The sequence below is a fragment of the Hordeum vulgare genome, chromosome 3H, assembly GCF_904849725.1.
Source record: "Hordeum vulgare subsp. vulgare chromosome 3H, MorexV3_pseudomolecules_assembly, whole genome shotgun sequence".
Taxonomy (NCBI): domain Eukaryota; kingdom Viridiplantae; phylum Streptophyta; class Magnoliopsida; order Poales; family Poaceae; genus Hordeum; species Hordeum vulgare.
In genome coordinates this window covers 417668989-417689015 of record NC_058520.1, presented here as the reverse complement: position 1 = coordinate 417689015, position 20027 = coordinate 417668989, and the positions used below count along the sequence as shown (strand labels likewise).

At 43.4% G+C, this 20027-nt stretch overlaps 1 protein-coding gene and 2 pseudogenes across 4 annotated transcripts; all 3 read left to right on the top strand.

The window, feature by feature from the left end:
• Nucleotides 1-229: 229 nt before the first annotated feature.
• LOC123444052 (ras-related protein Rab-11C-like) lies at nt 230-5378 on the top strand. Of its 4 annotated transcripts, none has more exons than XM_045120657.1 (8): nt 231-839; nt 1936-2014; nt 2657-2715; nt 2818-2877; nt 2981-3066; nt 3116-3122; nt 4287-4344; nt 5212-5378. In XM_045120657.1, exons 1-5 carry the CDS (start codon nt 502-504, stop codon nt 3000-3002), a joined length of 558 nt encoding a protein of 185 aa, XP_044976592.1. In that variant the 5' UTR covers nt 231-501; the 3' UTR covers nt 3003-3066; nt 3116-3122; nt 4287-4344; nt 5212-5378. The 4 variants fall into 4 exon arrangements, with proteins under 4 accessions (XP_044976591.1, XP_044976592.1, XP_044976589.1 ...); XM_045120654.1 differs by having other exon boundaries at nt 1936-2038; nt 5228-5378; XM_045120653.1 differs by having other exon boundaries at nt 1936-2038.
• LOC123445773 lies at nt 3285-3371 on the top strand (annotated as a pseudogene).
• Nucleotides 3454-3539, top strand: LOC123445908 (annotated as a pseudogene).
• Nucleotides 5379-20027: the final 14649 nt, after the last annotated feature.

The following is a 20027-nucleotide window of genomic DNA, read 5'->3' as shown; positions in this document are numbered from 1 at the left end:
GAGGTATTTATTGCACTGAAATAAAATGAATCTAAAACTATAATAATAAAAAAGAAATAAAACAAAAAAGGAAAAGAACAACACCCACCAACTGGGCCGTCGGCCCACCTATTCTACCCACAAGCCCATTTCTCGTGGGGGTATAAGACCCCCAGGAAACCCTAACCGCCCCACTCCGAGTTCCCATTCCCACGCGCCGCCACCCCCTGGCCCCGAGCGCACCCCTCCCGCTCCCCCCCCCCCCCGCGCATCTCTCTCTCGCTAGCGCCCCACTCCTTCCCGCTCCTGCGCTGCCTCTCTCGCCCCGCCGCTCGATCCCATTGCCTTGCCCCGCTCCCCAGGCCCTCGTGGCCCCTCCCCACGGGCGCCAGTCAGCCACCGCCTCCCTCTGCCTCCCACGCCCCGCTCCTCACCTCCAACCTCTCCCGTCGCTCCTCCCCCAGCGGCTGCACCGGCCCTCTCCATCCCGCACGAGACCAGCTCCCTCCCGCTCGCCACCTCATGCCAGCGCGCGCGCCCCAGGCCACGCCGCTGCGCCTCGCCGGCCTCCAGGAGGAGGAAGGAGGCGGCCGGAGCCATCCACCGACGACGAGGAAGAAGGCGGCCGGAGTTGAGAGGGAGATGACGTACAGGACGGAGGACGACTACGATTACCTGTTCAAGGTGGTGCTGATCGGGGACTCCGGGCTGGGCAAGTCCAACCTGCTCACCCGCTTCACCCGCAACGAGTTCAGCCTCGAGTCCAAGTCCACCATCGGCGTCGAGTTCGCCACCCGCAACATCCACGTCGACGACAAGGTCTTCAAGGCCCAGATCTGGGACACCGCCGACCAGGATAGGTACCCATCCCCCCATCCAACCAACCCCTAGATCCATTCATCGTTACAGCAGCCGGTGTGGCATGTGGATCTCATCACCCCTTCTTGTCGGCGATCCTTCAGTAGCGTAGCATACGCTGCTGTGTTTGACTGAAATGCTTCACTGAATGCTAAGATTAGATTTGGCATTGTCTCGATCCATACATAGTAGCTTTCCATGATTGGGTATCACATTTTTAGCAATGTGCTGCTGCAGTTGTTGAGGATTGTGTAGGGTCCAGGAGCTGACCCTGATATAGACTGTACATGCACCCCACCTGTTCGAGCATATATATGGGGTTTGGGGAAACATGTTTGCTAGTTGATGAGGAAACATCTTGTAGCCATCAATTACAAGTCATGTGCTCAACAATTTGTAATCATCAATTAGACAATGAGAGCGACTGACTAATTTAATTTGACTAATTTAATTTGTATTAAATTCACTGGTATTTTGAATGAAATTTGGTCCATGGTCCATTTTCTGAATCGCGGTCAGGCTTACAGTGGAGTGAGAGCAGTGCGAATTCATCGAGGTAGCTACCATTTGGATACCATTTGGATTTGGTAGTGGGAAGATAGAATTAGAGTATAACTAATTTCGAAATACAACAATGTTATTATTCATCTTGATTGAATGGCCTTCCACCAAAGTCAAAAAGCACAGTGAAATAGTCGACTGCAGAAATTTTGATCAAAACTGTCCCACTGAAATCAGCAAAACGAAAAAATGGCATAAATCAATATATAGAAGTGCAATTTTGACGAATACTATTTTCTAAAACATCACAGCATGTCTCATCCCTTGTGCGTGCTACTTTGCTTGTCCTCACCCTCTTGACCCTCCCCTTGCTCATCCGCCATCCATATTATTTAGAACGTAGATGGGGGGCAAAGCACCTAAGCTCCAAGTGAGCTCCTGCTCCACCCTCCAGGTGCCTTCATGTACTGTTTTTATTTTTAGTCTCAACATTTGGCATAGATTTATAATACGAAAAATGTCAAACTACTTTTCTTCATAGTCTTTCTTTATCAATCACATTTATGGATCCAAATTCATTCAACACGTTTGCCGCAGCGAGCGCCCAGGGATTACCTTGCGTCGACGTGGGCATTACCAGCGAGCACCCAGGGATTCCCTCTTGAAGAGTGTAATGGTGTGCCATAGTAGTACACTCTGTGTATGTAACCCAGAAAGTGATTCAAAAAATAGCAATTAAGAATCGCATGGAGGAAATATGTGTCGCGTTTAGTCTTCTATAAGACCTGTTTCTATATGGATGATAGCCTTTTTATACTAGATGAGTAAATGTAATTAAATCTGCTTTTGATCTTAAATTTGTAAAACCTGGTTCTTTTTCACATATTAGTCAGTGTTTCATGCATTTGATATCCTTTTACTTCAGATGATTGAGCGGAAATCTGATCTGGCTAGGCTAGAGGCACTTGATTGCGGGAAGCCTCTTGATGAGCTAGTAGCAAAATTGCAATGTTGAGAGTGTAAATTAAAAAATACGGTAAAAAAATAAAATCTTATATGCAATGCTGTCACCATGTGCAAGCTTTCCATATGTCAGACAAAAGGGGTTGCTTATAATACTGTTACTGTTAGCATGTGCAAGCTCTCCTTGTGTTGACAAAAGGGGTTTCTTATTAGTAAAACTTATAGAGTTCGCTGGTAAACAATTCCATTCGCGTTACTTATATGTTTATTGTATTGTAGGAGCATCTGCCAAGCCATGTGGTTAGGCCATCTGATTGCCTTATCTGCTGTATAATACTGTTTCCCATTTCTCTAGGTTGTGGTGGGAAGGAAAGGAACAGAAGTTCTGACCAATGAGGCCGGTGAAGTCACAAGGCAAGCGGAAATTGTTTGCCCATCAATTTGTTTATCAGAAATGTTATTGAACTCATGATGTTTATTACGTAGCTCATATGATTTTTTATTTCTAAATTGCACTCATCTGCAAGGCATGTTGAACGGGACTGTAAGATTGCTTGAAGCAGGAATAAAAGCTGTGTAAGTTTGATCCATTTCTGTGGCTGGTTGGTCGGTTTTCATTTCTTGCTTATTTACACTAAGAGTTGTTTCTTCCTTTTTCCACTTTTACTGTCGGTTTCAGATTGAGAGCTCGGATGCAGTGAGGAAGAAGCGGGTAGCTTGATCTGCTCGGCTCCAGGCGGTCACCTACGGCTAAGATGGCGGCGGCACTGGCGTGGAGGTTCAATGGAACCAACAGCGGCAGCCACGGCGGCGCAGATCTGGTAGGTGCCACTCTCGCTACTACTGGACGTCGTGGTTCAGAGCTACTGTAGTAGACAGTGGCAGGCAGCCTGTCGCTTTTAGAGTTTTTCTTCAACTGCATTCTTCGGTTCCGTGATGTGAGTAAGGATGAATTGATGTTGTTGTTATGATGATGGTGTGCTGAGCACAGGATGTGAAACATTTAGACCACTGAGACCTTTTTTGGTCTTTGATGTATCTAAAATCGAGCTTTTTAAAACTGATGCTAGGCATGCCATCACTATATATATATTGTTGTAGAGATGCTTGAGGTGGTTCTGTTATTGTGGTGCACAATGGAGTTTGTTAGCTAAGCATATGATGTTACAAGGAGATGCTACTGAGATGTCACCCATCATTGAAGTATCTTAAACCGAGCTTTTTAAAACTGATGCTTGGTTTAGCTAGTCCTGGTAGCTTAGAGTGAGTATTGCTTATTTGCTTGTCAATCGAAATCCACAACACACTGAATTTAGCAGTGAGTATTGCTTATTGCTTATATATTTGTCTTCTTAAAAAGAATGGCATGTTGATTAAGGCCAAACGTTGATGGGAATGCCTTAGCTTTTTTCTTTTTCGGCTGGAAATCTTGTTTTTTCTGCAGATTTCTTGACTGGTCAGCCTGGCATCTTACCTTATTAACTATAGCAACATGTTTTACTCTTACTATAATTGAATTATTCTGCAGTATGTGAATCAATTCTTTAAAAGCTGCATTATTGGCAACATGGAGACAAACCTTAAACTTATATCGGTTAAACATGGTCACTTGGACGGCAGACTGAGCCACCAGCCCCCCACATGTCCATATTTATACAAGTTTAATTTGTTTTCTCTTACTGTCAGTGTGAACCGCATCATTGGTTGTTGGGTACTGGACTCCGGTGGCATATCCTTCCATGTGATTTTTGAAGGTGACGGATGCAAATCTAGTTGCATCAGTATACTCCAGTACACTCAATTTAATTGTCAGCTTGCCAGACGAGACGTAGTAGTTGAATCTAACCATATAGTAGTAGTAATAAAAAATAATATATGATTTGGTGTGGCCAAACTGTTGTACATTATGTTTTCAGTAAGGAGCTTAAGTTCTTAACACAAACTTGCTAAGTTTTGAACACTAACTTTAATTTATGTTCATGCAGGAAATGGACTCATTTGTTTGAAATTTCTATGTTGGAAACTGTCCCTTACTCCACTCAGGTAACTGTATAATCTGTCCCGCTTCTAGATTTCCAGCACTTGAATCTTTCGTTAGGAGAGTTTGAAGCTGTTGGTATATTCTCAACCATTGAACGCTTTTAGTCATCCTCTTCGCTCGAGTAACAATGCTCAGAACAACTCTTGTCTAGACTCCAGGATAATAAATCATGCTTTTTCATGTTTCCAAAAATACTTCTACTCCATGTTTCCAGAAAAGCATCACACATGTCGAAAAATACTGGAATATATTAGAAGTAAAAATACTGGAATAAATTAGAAGTGGAGCATTGCTTGATTTATATACTTGATGACTAGAACTCGTTCAAGAGCTCTTTAGTCCTTCCAAAATAAGGTCTTGATTTCCCCCTTACAGAAAAATGTTCATATATATTCCTGCATGATGCGTGTATGCGTGTTGGATGGTCACGTTCTAGTGTACTAGCTAGCTAGGAAGCATTGTTTGGTTAATAAGGTCTTGATTTCCCCCTTACAGAAAAATGTTCATATATATTCCTGCATGATGCGTGTATGCGTGTTGGATGGTCACGTTCTAGTGTACTAGCTAGCTGGGAAGCATTGTTTGGTTAGTGCTCTCCTGCTTGGTTGGCTAAACATATTCGTTTGTTTGATTTGGCTTCACAGTTACATATTTTGATTTGAACTTGGCCTATGTTTATGTCTAGTTTCCGTTAATTATCTTGAATGGTGTGGTACCGTGTCTATGCGCGCACAACTTCCTCTAAAAAAAACTAAGTGCATGTCTCTCTCACTTTTGTTCGCATTTCTTTGAACATCATCTTCAGGATGAATACAAATCTTTTTTATTTCTAATATTTTTTATATTTTTTTTGATTGATTCATGTGCAGTGCAATGTTCTTGTAGGATGACAAGTTGTCGCATCTCGAGCATGTCTCGTAGAAAACTAGAATGAAGTCCATTATACTGTTGGGATAGTAGCAGATGTGTCATTGTTCTATTGTGCAATTCTGTCTGTTCTTGCTATATTCATGTGTAAGAAAATGTATTCATGAGATGAGTTATTGTGTTATGTAAACCTGGGCGATGTATTATGTGATGTTATATGATGAATGATTTTAATTTGACTTGGAGTTTTCTTGATTTGAATATGAAATAGTGTTGCATTAAATATTAGACAAATAATTGGGTTGAAAAAGCCCAACAAATAGAAATGAAACCAAGTTTTGGAACAAAATGTTGTTGAATTCAAAAATGAAAAAGGTCAAAACTGAAACTGGATCAAATGTATTTGGGCACTAAAATGTCAGGGCTCAAATTATAATGATATAAAATTTTTTTGAAGAAATACTAGAAGTGCTTGTAAATAAGATAAGGCTCGAAAATAAGCCCAATAAGAAGAAGCCCCAAAAAATAAAAACCAGCCCAATAAGACAAATAATTGAAATGGGTTGGGCTAATTTTAACCATGAAGTTTTGATTTCGTCGTAATTTTGTCACGTAGGACTGCCACATAGGACTAGGTTAGATTGTCAACGACGATTTATGATCGTCGTAAAGATTACGACGATCCAGGAATCGTCGTAAAATATACGACGATTTCGATCAAAACGTCGTTGCTGTCAGTTTTTGACGCTTCGTTTTCGACGTTTGGTTTTTTGTCGTAAGATCATCGTAAATTAAAAACCGTGACGATGTAGCGACGAAAATATAGCGTCGTGTATTGACATATTTCTTATAGTGGGATTTATTAATATAATGGAGTATTACAATACTATCGCTTTCAACAATATTACATAAATCCAAAGCTAAATAAATGGCAGCAAAGGTCTTGATTCAACGGTCTCGACGCCCCTGGCTGGGCTCCATAACGCACATGACTAGCTGGGTTATGATCTAGCACGACGAGTCTTCTCCTGCAACTGGCCACGTGCAAGGCCACGTGAGTACTTTGAATGTACTCTCAAGACAACCAAATACATAACATCCAAACAAGCACATAACAAAGCTAGCTCTATAATTATATACTGATTATTCTAAGCATGGCATGGAATTAACAGAAAAACAACATAACATGGATTAAGCATGTAAGCTACCTAACTAGCATGGCAAAGATCGCAACAAGTACTTAAATTACTTACTATTATGGAATGTCAACTTACTCTCTTCTCGGTTATCCCACAACTATCGATATACTCGTGATACAACCTGAACGAATTGAAATCTCATCACATGGTCATTCGACCACTCATCATATAACCATCTCTTGGCTAACATATCATGTTCCTGACATCCTGTGATATCCACACAAGATGAGTTCTTCCATCATTACTAACACTCATATGGTTGACCACCTACTCACGTCTGGTCGGGCTGTCTAATACCGTGGACGCGGCTATTGCAATAGATTCTTACACTCTGCAGAGGTTGCACACTTTACCCACACTATGGAGCACTGACCTCGTGATCCCATTCAGGTGGACCAGTGTTGCTCCAACGAAACTCGTCTAACCCGTGACTCTTCCATCGTACCACCGACATTCATCCTCCCCCGGAGTCCTGCCGTGGGTGGTCGTGTGTCCTCATGACACCTACCACCGTCGGGGCCAAACTAAACTATCCCAAACGGGGACGTCGTCACAAACAACTCAACTGGCTCAGGGGGTTATCACTGCCTACCTGATCAGGGTAGCACGCATGCCTAACCCTCCCTCTTTGGAGGTACCGGTGAGAGAGCACGCGATTAGACCAAGTCAAGGCCGTCCCACAACAACAAATGTGGTTGCACGGGTAAGCCCGAACAGGTGACTCAAGATCAATCAACAAGGTTGCATTTGTTAACTCACTCAACTTATTCATCACTTTACCATTACTTTGACGAGTATAAGTGCTGAACAATAGTGTAGCAAAACAATAGTGCTGATAATCATGGCATGAGATCAAACCCTAGTACTATCATGTCAACATACTTATTATCAATATTGTTGTTAGCATGGTAATATGTAAACAAGACAGGGAATTAGATAAACAGTAATGCTAGAAGCTACTACCGATATCATCACACGTGCATGCAAATACAGGCTAACACGTGATACAAATAAGCACACAAGGTGCAAGCAAAGTCGTCACGCAAGTCCGGACCTAATGATAAGAGGTTGCCTTGCCTAGGGGTCGACGAATACTCCGGGAAGAAGCGCAATAAAATGCCAGGAAGATTTGCTGGAGAGGTTTCCCTCTCGGAAGGCTCAATCAGTGGGCAAGAGCAAAACAGTCATTTCTACTGTGCAAACACATTATGGAAATTGTACTATCGAAACGGGCTCGATGATACGAAAGCGTGGGCACAGGTTTTACCTCAATCGGAGCTACGGTTGCGGAGATACACTTGTTATAGCACGAGGGACCAATATGTAAAATGAATTACTGCAAACAAGTCCCTGGAGCTAAAACAGAAAGCGTATTCCGTCGGAGTACGTTTTCAACATTGGAAATCTCCTTTTGGCAAAGTGTGTCTCCACTTAAACTGCGCGGTCCCGAGGGTTGACCTCTCTCTTTCTCTGACGGGCGGGGCCCGCCTTATCCTCTTCCTATCTCTCTCTCTCTCTCTTTCTCTGACGGGTGGGCCTTGCCCCATCTCTCTCTCCTCCTCCTACCTTCTTCTAGCTCCTGCTCGTGCCCGCGAGGCAGAGAGAGGGCGCCGTTGCTGGGATCCGCCAGGACGGCTCCCGCCACCTTGGGCCGAGGGGAAGGCACCGGCGGGATCGGGGGAGAGCGCCGCCTCCATCCTAGACAAGCACGGACGCCGAGGAGGACCAGGGACGCGACGGCTCGGCGAGGCAGAGTGCAATGGCGGAGCGTGACGCCGGTGACAGCCTCGGCGACTCCGACCCGAAATTGGAGGGGGCGATGGTGCACAGTCACCTAGGGGAGGGCAGGGGCAGAGTAGGAGGAGGGGAAGGGTCAGGGCATGGGGTTGGCCCGAGGAAACGGCGGCGGCCTTCGGCCATGGGAGCATTGGGGAGCTCCGAGGGCTTGGGGAGGGGGCGAGGAGGTTGCTGGTTCACGACAGAGGCTTGGGGCACGCTTCAATAGGCTGGCGAGGAAGCTTCGCGGCGATGGCTGAAGCTCCATGACGACGGCCGGAGCTTGCGGATGCGGCAGGTGCTTCCACGGCTAGGGAACAAGGGGGAGAGGGCTCTAGAGTGTGCGAGAGTGCAGTGGGGAGTTTGCAGGCACTAGAGGACAAGTTGGAACCCGCTCGAGACGCACTCCCGTCGACCTCAAGGCACAGAGCTCCCATTTGGCACGCTCTGCTCATGGTCACCAGGAGGCCATGGCATTGCCACGTGACACACGCAGCCAACACATGTCCAGGGTGTTCTCCAAGCTTCCCTGAGATGAGCTGACCCATCAAACTCCATGCTACAGCTCTGGTGTGACCTCTCCTTGCTCAACAAGGATTCAACAGCAAGGTGTTTGTGCTGTGGTGTGGCCACCCCAGTGCACCTCTTCGCCTGATCTTTGGCTGAGGTTGACCACTCACTAAGGTCACTATCGTGGCAAAATTTTAGCTCAAATGAGCATGCCTAACTAGTACTTCCTTTGTAACTTGGCAATATGACCAGAAATGAAGAAACTGATGCTGGGGTCAATTGGCTATATGAAAATGGCTCAAACTTGGAGGAGACCAATGATTTAGGCATATGGAGTAAGTGTAAAAGTTTCATACTATTTGCATAAATATAAATGGTACTTCCTTCACAGTGCTCCAATCTGTGCAGAAACTTAGATAAATTGCCGAGGAATATTGGATTGATAGAATTGGCTCAATTTTGGTGTACCAGGATAATTCATCATAATGAACTACCGTGCAAAATTTCAGCTCAAGGGAATCAAGGAATCAAGCACTTCCTTTGCAAACAGAAATTTGAACAGAATTTGCAAAGGGATGTTGTGCTCAACTTTTGAATTGGGGAACTTGATATTTTGATGGAAATGATGAATATATGGATATGAGAAGCTCCAAAAATTATTTGGGATTTTTCCTAGCTACCAAATTGGTAGTTCCTTTGGAAAGGCCCCAAAATGCAATATTGGCTTTAAATAGGAAAAATGCAATTTTCCCCACTTAGTGATGGCCAATATTTTATGAGAGCTTCATATGATAACAAATAACATCTCCACAAGTTTTCATGAGCTTGGGAGATGGATAGATATTTTCTTGGATTTAATTCCTAAGAAAGGCATAAACAGGAATTAATTCTAGAGGAGAAATATTGCATAGGACTTGGCAATATTTTTGCATATCTAGGGTTTATGAGGGAAGAATGATATCTGGGAATTTATGGAGGATTATCAGAGCAAGGGAAATGATAGCTCCTTTGTAAATTGATGAGGAATGTTGGATTGATGGAATTGGCTCAATTTTGATGGACCAGGATAATTCATCCTAATGAACTACCCTGCAAAATTTCAGCTCAAGGGAATCAAGGAATCAAGCACTTCCTTTGCAAACAGAAAATTTGAACATAATTTGCAAAGGGATGCTGTGCTCAACTTTTGAATTGGGGAACTTGATATTTTGATGGAAATGATGAATATATGGATATGAGAAGCTCCACAAATTATTTGGGATTTTTCCTAGGTACCAAATTGGTAGTTCCTTTGGAAAGGCCCCAAAATGCAATATTGGCTTTAAATAGGAAAAATGCAATTTTCCCCACTTAGTGATGGCCAATATTTTATGAGAGCTTCATATGATCACAAAGAATATCTCCACAAGATTTCATGACCTTGGGAGATGGATGGATATTTTCTTGGATTTAATTCCTAAGAAAGGCATAAACATGAATTAATTCTAGAGGAGAAATATTGCATAGGACTTGGCAATATTTTTTGCATATCTAGGGTTTATGAGGGAAGAATGATATCTGGGAATTTATGGAGGATTATCAGAGCAAGGGAAATGATAGCTCCTTTGTAAACACAAAGGGAGGATTCCTAGTTCTAATATTTCAGAGCTAGGGTTTGAAAGAGGTTCGGGGTTCACTCAACAAGGGCATGCTAGCACAATGACATGGGAAAAGCACTCAGAGGTTGAGGATAGACTGAATTCACCTGGTCATTTGCCAAATTCTAGAGGTAAAATTTGGGAGAGAAAAGCTAGGAAGGAATAACAACACAAAAATCTATAACCCGATTTTTGGGGTGTTACAAACCTTCCCCCCTTAGAAGAATCTCGTCCTCTAGATTCCTAGGGTTAGCTTAGAACAAAACTACTACACCTCCTATGGAAACCTGTGGGCTTGGATCTTAACCGTGTGGTCGAAAGGAACCGAGTTAAGTGTACGAGAACTGGTACACCCGGATCGAGAAACAAATATCATGGGATTTACTCCACACGCGGGGTCACTTGGTAGCCCTTTCATTTTAGAAAAATATTTTTTTTCTTTTTCTTGAAAATGCTTGGGGCACCACAATGAACAGTGGCCTCTATCACTGGCAAGTGGGACCAGGGCCCACTGGCAGACTTCTTCTTCTTCTTAGGCCAACGACTCTCACTCTCTCTCGCTCTTGCGCCGTCCGGAGTGCGGCTAGGCACTGCGCACACCTAGCTCCTAAGGCGTAAAGCACCCTACGACGGTAGTGCGCGGCGTGCACAAGGCCGACGGAGAGAGCATTCCCATCGCGAGCCAACGCCGCTCGGCACTGCTCGTGGATTCGCTCCCGGACGCCGGTGATCGAGCAGCGCGCGACCTCCTGGACCTCGCTCACCGTACACCGGGCCGGGGCTATAAAACGACCGCGGTTTCCTCTCTCTTCTACCTCGCATCCTACCTCACTTCTTTCTTCTCTTTTCGGTTGCAGGAGAGTGAGGCAAGGCACTAATGGCGGGTGTGGGGTCGGAGCTCCTGATGATCCTCTTGGATGGTCTACTAGCGATGTTGGTTGGCGGTTCGCTGCTACTGTGCGCGATGATCCTTGATGATCATCGCGATGCTGCTGCTAGAGGGATGGGTGGGGGTCAACTAAGCCATCTCAGGCAGGCGGAATAAGTGCTAGCGATGGCCGCGAGGGGCGACCTGTCAACATCACACAAGATGGTGATAGAGGCGCTGCTGGGTCTGGGGTTAGTGTGGTGCGGTCAGCGGAGATCTATCAGTGTGGAGACCATGCCGCTGGTTGCTCCTCGCTGAATGGAATCCACAAACAGTGGGTAATGGAGGTAAAATTATGGTTTAAGTCTTGGTTTGGAAGGGTTGTAACGGTGTATGCTGCAATAAAATTTCTTAGAATTTCTCCGAGATTGCAACCAGTATGCAGACATTGCTCATAGGATACACAAGCCATTTATTCAAACTAATATGCAATCTGATGCAAAATGCATATGGTGGCAAAATGCAGGCAGAAGAAAGAATCATATCAAGCAGATTACGCTAAGGTGTTTTAATGCTAGTGGGTGTATGTACTCCTGGCATACATACGCCTACACCAGCTCGCATTTTATTAGGAACTCTAGACGAGTCCGTTGTTATTAGGTGTAAGTGCTCTACTGACTAGGATCTTGTTAAGAATCCACTGCGAGCTCTGTTAAACATTTCTGCTTAACAGGGTGATAGATGAACCAAGCACACAGGGAAAATAGGCATACATGACATTACAACAGCATCCAGGTACAAGCAATGCAAGCAGTACAACAACACGCAGCCCTACTGGGCGGCTAATAACAACAAGTCATATCGTCCTAATCCTAGACGCTGGCAAAGAAACAGTCTTCGCAACACACATGCTCGCAGCATCTCTTGGCTTCCCTCACTGTCGAAGCCACAAATGGGCCTACTCTTACTGGGGCTCTCCTGGGGACGAAGGCTAAGCCAACTTCCGTCTTGATCATCGGGAACCTCTATGGGTTGGGGCTCAACTGCTGGAGCTGCAAGGGGAACTTGACGGAACACATCCTGACGACGAAGTCGCCTGATAGCTCCTAGAATGGAGTTCCGGTGGATGTTCCCGGGTTGATATGGGTCCATAGACTGCAAGGGCGGTACTAGCTGCGAAGGTGGCAGTGGGTTTGGCGACAGGGAACGGGTGGACTGGGGAGCAACTTGACGGGCCACACGGTATGCTTCCATAACAACCCGTGTGGTGTCATGGTCCACGGCTTTAAACTCTCTAAGAATGCCGGAGAGCAATAATCCCTCGGCAGCAACATACTGGATCATTCGAGCTATTGTTGGGTCAGCGTCTTCGACTATGTCGGAGAAATAACAACCCGCGTCTGACGCAGAGGGAAAATAGCGAAACTCCTGCATTTCCGCCACTTGCGGAAACTAGAAACGAAGACGGGTGATGGGTTCAGTAGCAGCTATCTGGACAGCGAACACAGGGGTGGGCATGGGTTTGCCCCAAAAATTCATGGGCTTCCCATCCGCTGCTGGTCCTGGGTTGATATGCACCTTTGCATAGAATCGGCAAAGATGGGGAACGGGTTCCGACTGAAACACAAAATAAACTGGGGGCTTACTACGGCCAAGGGCTCGGGTGAGCATAATCGAAAGGATGGGCGGAAAGCCAGGATAACCATTGGCTGAGGTTCGGCTACGGAGAGTGGGCGTTTTGGAAGAACTGGTCAGGCATGCTGGTTTGGGGATACTAGCCTGGGTTCTCTTGCAGGGTTCTAGCTTACTGGATGGAGAGGGCTGCGGCTCACAAGTGGGAAGGGTTTAAATAGGCAGTTGGGCAAGAACACATTAGGATGGCGTAGATCCTTCTCGTGCCGGGTAGAAGATACGCCGGCACGGCCGACAACTGGGTAGGGTCAGTGTCCAATCTAGAGTGGCTGGTGCTACCTCTTGAGCTTGCGTTGGATTTTTCCCTTGAAGAGGAAAGGGTGATGCAGCATAGTAGCAGTAAGTATTTCCCTCAATTTTGAGAACCAAGGTATCAATCCAGTAGGAGTATCAAGATGAAGCACCGATGTACCTGCACAAAAACAACAAACTTGCACCCAACGCTACAAAGGGGTTGTCAATCCCTTGACGATTGATTGCAAGGTGAGATCTGAAGGCGGAAAGTGCAACAAAGTAAAAGTGTAGGGCTGAAAATATGATGTGAAGTAGACCCGGGGCAATAGTGTTCACTAGAGGCTTCTCTCAAGATAGCAAATATTATGGTGGGTGAACGAATTACTGTCGAGCGATTGATAGAACCGCGCAAAGTCATGATGATATCTAAGGCAATGATCATACATATAGGCATCACGTCCGAGACAAGTAGACCGATACATTCTGCATCTACTACTATTACTCCACACATCGACCGGTATCCAGCATGCATCTAGTGTATTGAGTTCATGACGAATAGAGTAACGCCTTAAGCAAGATGGCATGATGTAGAGGGATAAATTCATGCAATAGATATAAACCCCATATTTTTACCCTTGATGGCAACAACACGATGCGTGCCTCGCTACCTCTTCTGTCACTCGGTGAGGTCACCGCACGGTATGAACCCAAAACCAAGCACTTCTCCCATTGCAAGAATCATAGATCAAGTTGGCAAACAAAACCCACAACTCGAAGAGAATTACAAGGATATGAAATCATGCATATAAGAGATCATAAGAAACTCAAATAAGATTCGTAGATAATCTGATCATAAATCCACAATTCATTGGATCTCTACAAACACACCGCAAAAGAAGATTACATCGGATAGATCTCCATGAAGATCATGGAGAATTTTGTATTGAAGATCCAAGAGAGAGGAGAAGCCATCTAGCTACTAGCTATGGACCTGAAGGTCTATGGTGAACTACTCACGCATCATCGGAGAGGCAATGGTGTTGATGAAGAAGCCCTCTGTATCCGAATCCCCCCTCCGGGAGGGCACCAGAATGTGCCCCAGATGGGATCTTGCGGAGACAGAAGCTTGCGGCGGCGGAAAAGTATTTTCATGGATCTCCCTCGTGGTTTGGGATTTTTCGGGGATTTATAGGCGGAAGAAGTAGGGCAGACGAGCCACAGGGGGCCCACAAGCCTGCTAGGCGGAGACCCCACTGGTCGCGCCTAGGGGGCTTGTGGCCTCCCCTGGTGGCCTCTGCCTTGGTTCTCACGCCCCATGCGTATCTTATGTTCCGGAAAAAATCTTTTTGGAAGTTTTATTCCGTTTGGACTCCGTTTAATAATCTCCTCTGAAAAGGGTTAAATAACACGGAAAAAACAGGAAGTGGCACTGCGTTAATAAGTTAATCCCAAAAAAGATATAAAAGGCATACAAAACATCCAAAGTTTGACAAGATAATAGCATGGAACCATCAAAAATTATAGATACGTTGGAGATGTATCAAGCATCCCCAAGCTTAACTCCTGCTCGTCCTCGAGTAGGGAAGTGATAAAGACTCAATTTTTGATGTGGAATGCTACCTATCATATTTGTCCTTTTTAACTTCTTTCATGTGACATGAATGTTCAGATCCGTAAGATTCAAAACAATAGTTTGCTATTGAGATGAAAACAATAATACTTCAAGCAAACTAGCAAGGTAATCATGAACTTTCGAAATAACAAGGGCAAAGAAAGTTATCCCTACAAAATCATATAGTCTGGCTATGCTCCATCATCCCCACACAACTAATTTAAATCATGCACAACCCCGGTATTGGCCAAGTAATTGTTTTCGCACTCTTACTTTCTCAAACCTTTTTCAACGCTCACGCAATACATGAGCGTGAGCCATGGATATAGCACTATAGGTGGAATAGAGTGTGGTGGAGGTTGTGAGACAAAAAGGAGGAGATGGTCACATTAACTCGGCGTATCAAAGGGCTATGGAGATGCCCATTAATAGATATCAATGTGAAAGAGTAGGGATTACCATGCAATGGATGCACTTAGAGCTATAAGTATGTGAAAGCTCAAAAGGAGAACTAGTGGGTGTGCATCCAACTTGCTTGCTCACGAAGACCTAGGGCAATTTTGAGGAAGCCCATCATTGGAATATACAAGCCAAGTTATATAATGAAGATTCCCACTAGAATATGGTGGTGACAAAACAAGAAACTCTCAATCATGAAGAACATGGTGCTATTATGAAGCACAAGTGTGGAAAAAGATAGTAGCATTGTCCCTTCTCTCTTTTTCTCTCTCTTTTTTGGGCACTTTGGCCTCTTTCCATATCTCTCTCTCTCTTTTTTTTGTAGGAAACTTTGGCCTATTTTTTTCCTCACATGGGACAATGCTCTAATAATGATGATCATCACACTTTTATTTACTCACAGCTCAAAGCTTAGAACAATGATGACTCTTATAGGAAATGCCTCCGGCAGTGTACCGGGATGTGCAACGATCTAGCTTGGTGTATGACTCGCTAGCTATCTTACGATCATGCAATGGCAATATGAGAGTGATGACAAAAGTCATGAGACGGAACGGTTTGAGTTGCATGGCAATATATCTCGGAATTGCTATGAAAATGCCATAGTAGGTAGGTATGGTGGATGTTTTGAGGAAGGTATATGGTGGGTTTTGCACCGGCGAAACTTGCGCGACACTAGAGAGGCTAGCAAAGGTGGAAGGTGAAAGTGCATCTATACCATGGACTCACATTAGTCATGAAGAACTCACATACTTATTGCGGAAGTTTTTATTAGTAATTGAAACAAAGTGCTAAATGCATATTCCTAGGGGAAGGGTTAGTAGGTGTTAACCATCGCACGATCCCGACCGCAACACAAAGGATGACAATCAATAGATCAATTATGCTCCGACTTCCTAACATAGCAATTCACCATACGTGCATGTTACGGGAATCACTAACTTCAACACAAGTATTTCTATATTCGCAACACCCTACTAACATAACTCTTAATATTACCAAATCCATGTCTCAAAACTAATTGAGAGGAATCAAACTTCTCTTTCTAATCAATGCACAAGAAGATGGAAGTTTCATGGTATCCTCTTTGGGTGCCTATCACCTTTGGGACTACTTTCATAGCACAAGCCAACTACCAAGTTACTCAGAGAGACCACTCTCAAAAAGATATAATGAAGATTGAGAGTTCTTATTTCTCCAAAATATGATGCTGCTGTGCTCTAAAATATCTAAATGAAGCACATGTGAGCTAAATTTCCTAACTCAAAAGATATAAGCGAAGCTCAAAGAGTATCCTAGAAATATCATGATGAGTGCATGTCTCTCTCAAAATGTGTGCAGAAAGGATGATTGTGACACAACAAAAATAAAAGACTCCTACGATACAAGACTCTCCAAGCAAAACACATATCATGTGGTGAATAAAAATATAGCTCCAAGTAATGTTACCGATGGATTGAAGACGAAAGAGGGGATGCCTTGGCGGGGCATCCCCAAGCTTAGGCTTTTTGGTGTCCTTGAATTTGGCTTGGGATGCCCAAGCTTGAGATCTTTCCACTCTTTATCCCTTTGTCCATGAGAACATCAACCAAAACGTGAAAACTTCACAACACAAAACTTAAACAGAAACTCGTGGTATCATTAGCACAAGAAAACAAACTACCACCTCTTTAGTTACTGTAGAAAACTTGATTTCTATTTATATTGGTGTTAGATTACTGTATTCTCACTTTTCCATGGCTAATACCCCCCGATACTATCCATAGTTTCATCAAAATAAGCAATCAACACAACAAAAACAGAATCTGTCAAAAACAGACCAGTCTCTAGGAATGTGTATACTTCGTATACTTCTGGTATCTCAAAAATTCTGAAAGATTACGACAGTTTGGGAAATTGGCATATCAACCAGTAGCAAAAAGATTCAACTCAAAAGCTCTTTCTGGACGAAAATGAAAAATAATTTCGTGAGCAAACAGTTTCTGTCTTTTTCCAGCAGGATCAAACAACCATCACCAAACTAGTCATAAAGGTTTTACTTGGCTCAAACACAAAAAGAAACACAAAAGATAAAATCATAACATAATTATGGTGGTGTGGACGCAAAAAACATAAAGCAAAAATCAAAGATAAATTCATTGGGTTGCCTCCCAACAAGTGCTATTGTTTAACGCCCTTAGCTAGGCATAAGGTGATAGAATCACATATCGTCGTCTTTGGTGCTCAAACCATAAGTAGCCCTCATCATGGATTCATAAGGAAATATTATTTTCTTTCTAGGAAAATGTTCCATGCCCTTCTTTAATGGAAATTGAAATCTAATATTCCCTTCCTTCATGTCGATGACAACACCGATAGTCCTTAGGAAAGGTCTACCAAGAATGATATGACATGTAGGATTGCAATCAATATCAAGCACAATGAAATCCACAGGTACATAGTTCCTATTTGCAATAATAAGAACATCATTGATCCTTCCCTTGGGTTTCTTGATAGTAGAATCCGCAAGATGCAAATTAAGAGAGCACTCATCAATCTCATTAAAGCCTAGAACATCAGATAAAGACTTCGGAATCGCGGAAACACTAGCACCCAAATCACACAAAGCATTGCATTCATACTTTTTGATCTTGATTTTGGTAGTAGGTTCCCACTCATCATGAAGCTTTCTAGGAATAGAAACTTCCAACTCAAGTTTCTCTTCAAGAGATTTCATCATAGCATCGACGATATGATCGGTAAAGGCCTTGTTTTGGCTATAAGCGTGTGGAGAGTTTAGCATGGATTGCATCAAGGAAATACATTCAATCAAAGAGCAACTATCATAATTGAATTACTTGAAATCCATAGTAGTAGTTTCATTACTACTCAAAGTTTTGATATCCTCTACTCCACTTGCAATGCTTTTAGCATCAAGATAGATAGACTCCGAATCATTGGGGTCTTTTTCAACCAAGGTGGATTCATATCCAGCCCCATCATCATTAGGTTTGACACTAGAAAACAGGGATTCAATGGGAGTCACCCCAAGCACTTTAAGATCTTCGTGATTCTCATCACGAGAACACGCCTTTTTAAGCCATTCATGTCTAGCACGAATTTGGGCGGTTCTTTCTTTACTCTCATTCATGGAAACACGCATAGCTTTCAAAGTTTCATCCATATTGATCTTGGGAGGAGCACATCTAACTTTCAAAGCATCAATATCAATAGACATTCTATCAACGCTCCTAGCCAAATCATCAATTTTGAGTATTTTTTTCTTCTATGGACGCATTGAAAATATTTTGCGAGTTGATAAACTCTTTGATATTACTCTCTAGATCAGAGGGTAATTTATTATAATTTCCATGAGCATTGTTGTAGGATTTACCAAAGTTATTAGAGGGATTACTAGGAAAAGGCCTAGGAACATAGTTTCCTCTAAAAGCATTGTTGTGGCCAAAATTATTCCTACCAACAAAATTAACGTCTAGGCTCTCATTGCTACTCTCAATCAAGTAAGACAAGGGCATATCATTTGGATCTAAAGGAGCACCTTTACTAGCAAACAATTTCATGAACTCATCCATCTTAGCACTCAACGAGTTAATTTCTTCTATAGCGTGTACCTTTTTACTAGTAGTTGACCTTTCAGTGTGCCACTGAGAATAGTTTGTCATGATATTGTCTAGGAATTTTGTGGCTTCTCCTAATGTGATTTCCATGAAGGTTCCACCGAAGGCGGAGCCCAAGATATTTCTAGAAGCAAAATTCAAACCAGCGTAGAAGATTTGTATAATCCTCCAAAGACTCAAGCCATGAGTGGAACAATTTCTAATCATCAATTTCATTCTCTCCCAAGATTGTGCAACATGTTCATGATCAAGTTGCTTAAAATTCATGATATCATTACAGAGAGAGATAATCTTAGCCGGCGGAAAATACTTGGATATATAAGCATCTTTGCACTTGTTCCAAGAATCAATACTATTTTTGGGGAAAGATGAAAACCAAGTTTTTGCTCGATCTCGGAACGAGAACGGAAATAGCTTCAATTTAATCACATCATTATCCACATCTTTCTTCTTTTGCATATCGCAAAGCTCAATGAAGGTATTAAGATGGGATGTGGCATCTTCACTAGGAAGGCCGGAGAATTGGTCTTTCATAACAAGATTCAGCAAAACAGCATTGATTTCGTATGATTCCGCACTAGTGGCGGGAGCAATCGGAGTACTAATAAAACCATTATTATTAGTATTCGAGAAGTCACAAAGTTTGGTGTTTTCAGTCATGGTGACTTCAGCAAGCACACAAGCACACAAGCGAACAGAAAGCAAGCGAAAGAAAAGGGCGAACGAAAAAGGCAAAAAAAATTTGTAAATTTTTGTTTTTCAGAAGTGGGGGAGAGGAAAACGAGAGGCAAAAAAGTAAATGCAAGAGATGAGTTTGCGACACTTACTTGGATAAGCTTCACTTGATGGTCCCCGGCAACGGCGCCAGAAATTGGCACGTTGATGGGAGACTATTCTTGACCTGATACTCCGCGGCAACGGCGCCAGAAATTGGCACGTTGATGGGAGACTATTCTTAACTTGATACTCCCCGGCAACGGCACCAGAAATTCTTCTTGCTACCTCTTGAGCTTGCGTTGGATTTTTCCCTTGAAGAGGAAAGGGTGATGCAGCACAGTAGCAGTAAGTATTTCCCTCAGTTTTGAGAACCAAGGTATCAATCCAATAGGAGTATCAAGATGAAGCACCGATGTACCTGCGCAAAAACAGCAAACTTGCACCCAGCGCTACAAAGGGGTTGTCAATCCCTTCATGATTGATTTCAAGGTGATATC